We start from the raw sequence: 9,462 nt of genomic DNA on the forward strand, positions 1-9,462 counted from the left end.
CTGCTGAAAAACAGCTTTACCAGCCAGGCTGTAGGAAAGTGAATTTGGTAGAGACTTGTTCTAACTGTGAATATCTTAAGGTAATTTCTTGAGGCATTTGTACAATGAGTTTCCCCAGGTCTACAACTCCTGACTACCTCCTTTCGTATTTCTGTTTCAGCTCTTCTGATTACTGAAAGAAAGTGGGGTTACTATCTCGTTCCTAAAAGTGGTTGGATTTGAGAACTTTATTATTATAATGGGAATCTTTACAGAAAGATATACTTTAATTCTGCATTTTTTGGGTGTGGGTTGGGTTTTTTTGTGATCTAATCCTACTCTACAGAAGTTAGTGGGAGTTTGCGGTTGATTTAAAAAGATAGAAGATCATGAATTGGGCAAAAAACGGGGATTTGGATTTTACTGAATCCATCACAAATTGAAAGCCTGGTATCTTGTGAAATCCCAGGACAAAAGGGTTTTACATTATGCCATTGGAGAACAGAGATCTGTACAAAACTCCCTTGGAGTCTTGGAGGTTATAAAGTGGTACAAATTCTGATTCTTGCAAAGATAAACTTGGTATGGTAGGATATGAAAGCAATACCAAGAGAAATATTGAGCTGACATTCCTCTAAAACGTGATACAAACAAACCCCATGGTAGTTTAGAATTTTAATTTTTCTGTTTTAGTATGTTTTATGTTGTTCTGAGACTGAGCCTTCACAGTTGTAGCACTCGGTGCTACTGCTTGCTTTGAGAGGAGTTTGCAGTGGAGGTTCTCACTGCTATTTGTGTCCAATGGTTTTGCCTACTCTAGTTGTACTTTGGTCTGGATACTCAAACTAGAGTGTCCCAAAGTAAATCAATACCAAAGCTGCCGTGTATTCTGTTTATACTACATGTAAGGTTATGATAATGCCAGGATTAAAGCTTTTAATTTCTGCAGCCACGGAATATTTTGTACATATTATCTTTTTCTGTCCTCACTTGTGTACCACTTGTTCCCTGTCTGTTAGAATCATGTCTAAAATTTGAAACCTTTAAGTAATTTTGGCAACCTGCCTTTAAAAATAAAGTAAGGACAGCTGGTCATAAAAAGGCTTTTACTTTCTTCTCACTTGCTTCACTTAAATTTTAAAATTTTAAAAGTTAAAAATCCTTAAGCTCTGGCCAAGATATGAACCATAAGATTCTGACTATGCGCCTCCCCCTCCATGCTCAATGGGCTGACTAGGTATGCTGTTTATTTTCTTTGACCTATTCTTGTTTTCTTTTTCTCTCTCTTCCTCTCTTTGACTTCCTATTCTAGGATGAGTCATCCATGTTCTTCCAGTTTGGCCCATCAATAGAACAACAAGCCTCTGTCATGCTCAACATCATGGAAGAATATGACTGGTACATCTTCTCCATTGTCACTACTTACTTCCCTGGTTACCAGGACTTTGTGAACAAGATCCGCAGTACCATTGAACACAGCTTTGTGGGTTGGGAACTGGAGGAGGTCCTTCTGTTGGACATGTCCCTGGACGATGGGGACTCAAAGATCCAGAACCAGCTCAAGAAGCTCCAAAGCCCTGTTATCCTCCTCTACTGCACAAAGGAAGAGGCCACCTACATTTTTGAGGTGGCCAACTCTGTGGGTCTGACAGGCTATGGTTACACGTGGATCGTGCCCAGCCTGGTGGCAGGGGATACAGACACAGTGCCATCCGAGTTCCCCACTGGGCTCATTTCTGTCTCATATGATGAATGGGACTACGGTCTTCCTGCCAGAGTGAGGGATGGAATAGCCATAATCACCACGGCTGCTTCTGATATGCTGTCTGAACACAGCTTCATCCCTGAGCCCAAGAGCAGCTGTTACAACACCCAGGAAAAAAGGATTTACCAGTCCAACATGCTCAACAGGTAAGGGAAGGGGCTGGGCAAGCCTTACAAAAAAGGGGTCAGAGAAGACCTCTGAGAACAGAATAATTCTGCTATGGGATGTGGTGCTCTGGGGCAGCGGGCAGTGTTGGCTAGGACCTGGGCAAGGGGAGGCGAGCTTGCTGATGTTGGGACCCACATTGCTGTGCGTCATCAGTGCCAGTACTGTCACCCCCTTAGAAAGCTTCCATACAACACAGGGGGCAAGCCAGCATGAGGAAAAGGAACAATGAAGGTAGAGTGCAAAAATTTGAGTGTGCTCCTCAATGCACAAAATTTTGCTTTTGTAACAGCCCTGTACTTCCTGAAGTGTCTTTGCATGAATGGGTCTGTAACTCTCAGGTGGGTTCTTGCTGCAAGCAGTGGGGAAGTTAGTATTAAAATCTAGAAGGCACCAGGTTCTGTTCCAGGCACCAGCAATATGTGAATGGGTGTCCTTTGTAGATGATGGTTGTGTAACCCACCTGGAATATTTTCGAGGCACCTGCTGTTTGAGGACCAAGTGTCCTTCTGCTGTCCAGAAGCCATGAATTACAGGAGAGAAGGAAGTGCAAAGAGATGTAAAGAATTAGAGCTGCAAAAAGAGTTAGAGTCAACAACTCTGCTCAGCTCCTGCTTTATATTGGAAACCTTTAAAGCCCTTGGGTGCCTTAAGGATTCAGTTTAACTCAAAGAGGAGGACATTTGCTATCATCTTGCTCATTGGCACCTCCTTGGCCATTGTCTGCTGTGTGTTTTGGGCCCCATTCTCTTTTCTGCACATTATGCAGAGAGCCTAGGCACATCCCTCAGAACTGTATGTTTTTCTAGACGTTAAAGGGCATTTAAAAATATGGAAAACCTATTTGAATAAACATCTTTTTTTGATCCAGATTCAGATTTTCTTAAGAAACAGTGCTAAGATGCCTGTTTAAGGTCATAGAGGAAGCCTGTGGTGGAACAGCCTCTAGAACAGCACTCTGATTACCAGATCTTCCTTTTTGTCCCAGCTGGAGTTTTAGTGTGTCTCTAAGCAACCCAGATAATTAGACATGGGATCTGCAATTAGCCAGATGCCCCCCGACCTGCTCAGCTGTCATTCTCCAATGTTTTACACATGAATTCCTTGGGCAGGTTGGTCCCTTTGGGGTTAGGACAAGGGGAATCCAGGCAGTAGCTGTTAGGAGAGGTGGCCTCACAGAGCTCAGCATCATTGCTTATTTGTCATGATGAATCAGGGGACAGTATAACTGAGATAGATTGGTTTGCGTGCTGTGACCTCTCACTGTCAACTGTGCTAGGCAGATAGAGGGACTGGTGGACAAGAAGGTGGACTTTGCTTTGCCTGAAAGTTGAAGACTGAAAGAAAAGTCTCTTCTTTGACTCATTATATTATCCATAATGCTCTCTGCTATTTTTTCTTTGTCTCTATATGTTGGCATATTACTTGCCTTTATGTCCTCTTTCCTATACTGCTTTTTGCTGTCTGCAAGACTCAGAATCACCAAAGGTGCCCAAAGCTTTCACCAGTTTCCTTCCCAGATAGGCTTAGGGGTAGGGGGTGTTTTCTGCTGCTCTTTTGAGTCATCTCTGGAATGATTAAGCAGGTAATATATATTTAATATATACAAAGTTACCAGAAGCAGAATCAAGGCAGGATCAATCCACCTTCCCAAAAGAATGGGGATTTTGGGGACATTGGGGGGGAGGAGGAGGAAGCACAATACAAATATGTATTGGTTCTTTTCACCAGTTATATAGAAAACAAAATGTTGTCCCCTGCTATGTGATGCAGCATTCTGCAGAGACTTCCTGCTAATTAGTTCTATCGACACTGTATTAGCCTATGCATAACAATATACCCATACAGCTACGCTGTTTCAAGGACCCAGCATAATCTCTCTGCATAGCGCTTCTTTGCATTGCATAGAAGTCGCCAGCTCAGAGACTCTCGAGTGTCTCGATATGACAGTATTGTTGTGCAGTGTAGATATGCCCTGAAGCCTGGGCACCCCACATGAAAGTAGTTCTTGTCACTTTTGAAGATACTAGCTTTCTTCTCATCTTCACGGCCCAAATCATGCTGTTCCTTCTCCCTTGTCTGCTTTGGGTACAACATTCACAGGAATGACTGCAGATATATGTAGATATACCCAGCTTAGTTTGCTACATCGGTCTCACTGAGAAGCAGAGTCAATTAGTTCATGCCAAGTTCCGTTCTGCCACTGCCTAAATTGCTGCAGGCACCTGAGCTAGCTCAGAAATAATTAAACTGTGCTGCAGTTGCTTCTGTGACCACGGTGCAAATCTTCACTTTGCCTTGCATGGAGCTGGCCTGTGCTCTGCCAGTCTGAGAGTACTACTCGCCCCCCCCCGCCAAATATTTCCACCCTCTCTGAACTTCGGAGTTAGATGGTTAAAAAGTCTTACTTCAGTGAGCTGGGTGCTTAGATTTCTGTTTAAGTGAAATTACTTTCAGGTATCTTTTGATTTATAAAAGCTAGTGGTGTCCAAAATAAGCCATTACTTTTAGAAATACAGAAGTTCAATAGAAATGTGGTAGCTTCAAGCTCAGCCTCACAGTCTGGAATCTGAGCAGGGGGAAAGGTAGAGATAGGGACAAGATGTGGAAAGAAGCAGATATGAATATATGACTTCACCTCACTGAACCAAAAGCTATGGAGATTAATGGCTGCAATCTGTGTTCATAACTTCAAGTCCAATTGAACTCGCTTAAATTTACTTTGTGCTAAGCTTTACACTTCTCCTGAAATGCTTTGTGTATCTCGGTTATTACAGATTTGGCAGACCTGGCTACTTCATAACTTCCCTAACCCCTTCTACCTACTAAGATCCCACAGCACTTGTGTGTTGTGTGCACCAGGCAACAGCAATACCTGCATGCCTAGGACACTGTCTGGCTCACTTTGGACTGGACTGAAGGTTCTGGAAAAGTAATTTTAGTCTGACCCTGGCCCTGGTAATACTATATTAAGCCATCTGCAACTTACAGTTCCCCCTCCGCATGCCTACACAGAATAGAGAAATGTATGTACGTGGGCTTGATGTCTGGGGAGAATGCAAAGTGTATGTGACCTCAGATAATACATCACTATGTAGCTGGCATTTCAGAAACTCTTAAAGCCAATCCAAAGTGGTCCAATTTGCTTCAAATCCATAGCTGGGAGGCAGTGTGATAAAGGAATTTTCCCATGTTGTTCTTTGGAGAGTGACACATCGAACTAAAAAAATGTGTAATTTAGTTCAGCCGGGGTACATTATACGCTAAGACTGTGAATTAGTCATTTCCCAAGATCTGCCTTTGAACTTTGACCATTTCTTACTTTTTTTTCTTTCCCTTTTCTGAAAGTGCAGTAGTTCTGAACGCAGCTAAAATCAATGGTCTTGCTCAGTGTGGTCTCAGCTGGTGGTTGGTCTGGGTGTATAATGGAGTAAGGAGGAAATGGACTGAATGTTACTCAGATTAAAAAAGAAAGCTCAGTTTTTCCATGCCTTTCCCCCTTCTTACATTGACACTTGTTCATTTTTGCAAGAGCTCATACAAAGTTTTGTTTGAAGTATGGCTGCAAGCACAAAAAGAAACAAGACGAACTGTTATCTAAATGCCATTTCTTTCCAATGTAGGTGTTTGGTCTGCATCTTCTCTTATTAATAACGGTCTCACAGCAACTGTTTCTTTCCTGTCTTGAAACCATTTCTCCTTTGTGTTAGACTGGAACTGCAGAAGTATGATCACGACCATTGAACATTGCAGATTTTGTCCTAGAAATGAGCCCACTGGTGAGATAACTCCATTAACTAGTAGGAAAAAGATACTCTGAAAAAAGTTTGTTTTACAGGAATTTTTAGTCTTCTTTTTGAATGATTCTTGAGGAGACTTTTTTGTAGTGAGGGATTTATCTCAATTTATGCTGATAATAGGTTTAGGTGATCATTTGGAGTCCAAATATCCAAATGCTGTTTTCCAGTTCAATTACACTTTTTAATTATTTGCTTTGTTTGTAATAATTACCTCTTCAATTATTCCTTCATTATCCCAGAAAGAAATCTGGTTTGAATATTCCAGTCTATCAAGTTTATAGTTATCTCAATGGCCGGGCTTCTTCTGGGCACCAAGCAAACCACTGCACTCTCTGCTTTCCTCTACCAGATGAGAAGAGTACAAAAGTTGGGAAGGAGTTTCTAGCAGGGTTTTCTTCTGGAGAGGTGCTCAAATATGGAGTTCTTCCCTCTTGGCTCTTCCAAGGAGAGCTGCTAACTTTCTAGGCATTCCGCAAAGCTTGACTATTCTCCCTCCACATGGCTGCTGAGGAGTGAGTGGGCAGAGGTGGATATGTTTGTAGGCAGCCTTCTTCTTATTTCGTTATTTAAATTGATGGGACAGATTTCCTTGAGCTCGGTATTGGTGCTTCTCATTACATTTTAGAAATGGGAAGAAATAACTAAATGACAGAAGCATTCTTGGGAGTGGAATTCAGGGATGAGTCATGAGAAAAGAATATGATTTCTGACACATGTATGAGGAATAGAAGCTCAGCCGTTTTCTATGGATATTCACAGTTGTTGGGCTACATAAGCCGTGTTTTTATTATAGCCTTCAATGAAACCTGGATTTTCCTACTGGTTGTCATGACTGCTTGTGAATGCTGGGCCATAACTACTAGTTTGTTGTTGTAGGGTTACTAATGAGTTCTCCACTGATTGGCTTTAATAGTCTCTCATTTAACACCAGGCTGCACACACCAGATTTCATTTTAATAAAAAGTGCAGTGAAGCATTTGCTTTGGAATGAAAATACAAATGTGGAATTATACTGCCTTTGCAAAGAAATACATTAAGAGGGGAACAAAAGTAGGTTCAATTCTGCACCTCCAGTTCCTCAAATATGAAAACAGCTGGTAAGCTAGCTCAGTGCATTTTTTGGACATGATACTTCCACTTTGGGGGAAATAGTAACTTTCATCTAGAGCTTTCTACGCCAACCAGTTAAGAAATGCAAAAGAGCCCTTGATGAATGGTTGGAAACTGTTTTCAGGGTGGAAACTAGGAGTTGCTGGGGCTTAGACAGCTGAACAGTGAGTCAGAGAGCAGAGAAACTACATACATTGTACAAATATATTGCTTCCCTGGAGATGCAAGACCATAGGGGCTATATGTATCCCTGGAAAGGTGCACTGCCCTTCGGGGTATTGTGCCACCCTGATACATGGGAGCAGCACCATGCCCATAGCACCCTGGACCTGCTTCCTCTAGGTCAGTGCCAAGAAAAATGCCCAGGTGGCACCGTTCCTTGTTTCCTGGGCCTCTCACAACCCCCTCTCCTGCCCTCCCCTCTCCAGTCATGGCAGCTATGGCCTGCCACATCGGACACAGGGATCATTGTATGTCATTTGCTGGTACTGTCATGGAGCCATTCTATGTCGTTTCCTAGCTGAGTGAGCCACATGCCTTCACACAGCACAGCAAGGGAGTTGAGAGCAGAAATGGAGACAGGACCATTTGTGTTGCGCTTTTTCCATTTGCAGGACTGTCAAGTTAACCCTGTGCTAAGAGACAGAAGCACTGGCCAGCACTGTGATCTCACTGGCTTTGATGGTGCTGTATCTACCTGCTTGGTGGCTGGCTGGGAAGCCTTGCTCCAGCCCTTAAAAACAGCGCTGCTGGGACTTGCTTCTCAAATCCAGCGAGGAGGGGAGAGCAGGTATAAATGGCATGTTCCCAGGAATGCAGAAATTGCCCTTTTCAGAAACTTGGAGGGTGAGGGAGCATATATAACTTTTGACCTTTCGGAGCCTTTAAGCCTGTGTCTTGTTAGCAGCTCGTTATGTTCCTGCTGGTTGGTGTGTCCGGCTGCCGTCAGACTGGTGCTAGCTGGCAGCACGTGGCGTGAGCACTGCTGACAGATTGCAGATCCCTGCTGCTGAAATCTGCTTGTTCCTGTCACTGCTCCAGCAGCAGCTGGAGGCTGGGGCTGGCCTGCACCTCCTGCCTCCATCGGGGTCTCTTGCTTCCCTGCATCCCCCATTGTACATCACTGCACACTCTGCTGCCCACATACTGTCATTGCTTTCTCTTTTCTTTTTTTTTTTCCTCCCTGCCTTGCATCTCCTGTTGCTTTTCATTTGTACTGTGTGCGTTTCTCCGTGTTGTGGTTGTTCAGTGCTGGTGAAAGGTGCTTGGTTTGTAACCCTGTGGCTACCAGTTAGTCACGCCGCCTGCCCAGGAGGTGAGCAGTGGGTGGGGGGAGCATTTATCGCTGTTTCACCACGTCTCAGGGGCTGCACTGGCTTTGTCTCACTCCATTTTTTCTGTCCCCTGTAGGGAGATGCTGAGGGCAGCTTTGTAATGTGATCTTGACCCAAACCTCCCATTATGAGTGGGCTGCTAAGGGTGACCTATGCAGAAGGGTATGGTCTGTGCCTCAATGTCCTCCTTGCTTTGCCCAGCCCTTAAGCAGTGCTGCTTGGGCAGTGGGAGGCATGGCTGTCTTGCGGAGAAAGTCTATCATCAAACCAGCTCAGCATGCTGGTAGGATACTGCAGACCCTTGGTTTCTCAAAGTGAGGACCCACCTCCAAGGGAGTATATGATGTTTGTTCTGCCGCAGGCACCACAGGATGCCTTGGTCCTGCAGAGCAGGGCTTTGTCTCAGGGGGAGAGAAGGCACTTGTTCCATGTGGACAGCTGGATTTTTCATCCTCTTTGCAATTAAAATAGGATGGGAGGGTTGAAGTGAAGTGATGGGTTTTTGGCAAGGGTTCTCTTTTGATTAGAGGACAGACCCTTTCATAAAGGCCTCCAATCTACCAGCTGGGAATGAATTTTGGTATGCGCCATCAGTTTCCAGATGGGAAAATGTCCATGTTCTGCTTCCAGCCCTCTGAGACATCTCCTGCTCCGCAGCCAAGTCCAATTAGTGCTAATACCGTGGCAACTTCACTTGCTGGTGACAATATGTTTTAACTTGTGCGTTCAGGCTCTCTCTGCTTTTCATGAAAAGTGAATCAAAATCCTTCCTCTGTGGTGGAAGGAAGCTGAAGGAAGCAGTGTGAGACCACAAGCTCTGGCTATGGTTTAGCGTCAGTTACAGTGGCATCTTCCCCTGATCACAAAATGCAGTTGGGGTCCTGTGGGTTTTAAAGTGCCCCAGGGAATTTGAAAACCTGCTTTAGCAGATCAGCAGAGGGAAGGTAAGAAATACGCTCTTTCCTTCAGGGACTGGCTTGATGAGGCTGTGGATATTTTCTGACTTGCACACCTGCAAATCGACTGTTAGCCATATGTGGTTTCATCACTACAGCATGTAAGGAACACGTGCACTTTTTTCTTTCTGATAGAAATGCGTGGGTTTTTTTTTTTCCCCTCCCCTCAGACTTAATGTTCTTACTATCTTTCAAGTTTTTAAAAATAGGAACTGCCGCGTTGCTATGGCTCCCTGTGCAACTCTGGAGCAGCTTTCTCTTCCCTTCGCTTTGATGCAATTTGGGTTTGTGGTTTGACAAGACACCAGCCCAGCTCGCCGCCTAGTGGCTCTCTCCCCGGGGGTGGGGGGTGG

At 44.2% G+C, this 9,462-nt stretch overlaps 1 protein-coding gene across 1 annotated transcript in view; it reads left to right on the plus strand.

Annotated features, from left to right (window-relative positions):
• Positions 1-1,890, plus strand: part of LOC104543471 (glutamate receptor ionotropic, NMDA 2B-like) — a gene marked incomplete at its 3' end in the record, with an annotated part of 49,537 nt that extends 47,647 nt beyond the window's left edge. Inside the window, exon 2 of the mRNA XM_010188091.1 lies at positions 1,292-1,890. Within this exon, the coding sequence (XP_010186393.1) occupies positions 1,292-1,890 (599 nt within the window). The remainder of the gene's footprint in view (positions 1-1,291) is intronic.
• Positions 1,891-9,462: the final 7,572 nt, after the last annotated feature.

Source organism: Mesitornis unicolor, unplaced genomic scaffold, assembly GCF_000695765.1.
Source record: "Mesitornis unicolor isolate BGI_N332 unplaced genomic scaffold, ASM69576v1 scaffold53837, whole genome shotgun sequence".
NCBI lineage: Eukaryota > Metazoa > Chordata > Aves > Mesitornithiformes > Mesitornithidae > Mesitornis > Mesitornis unicolor.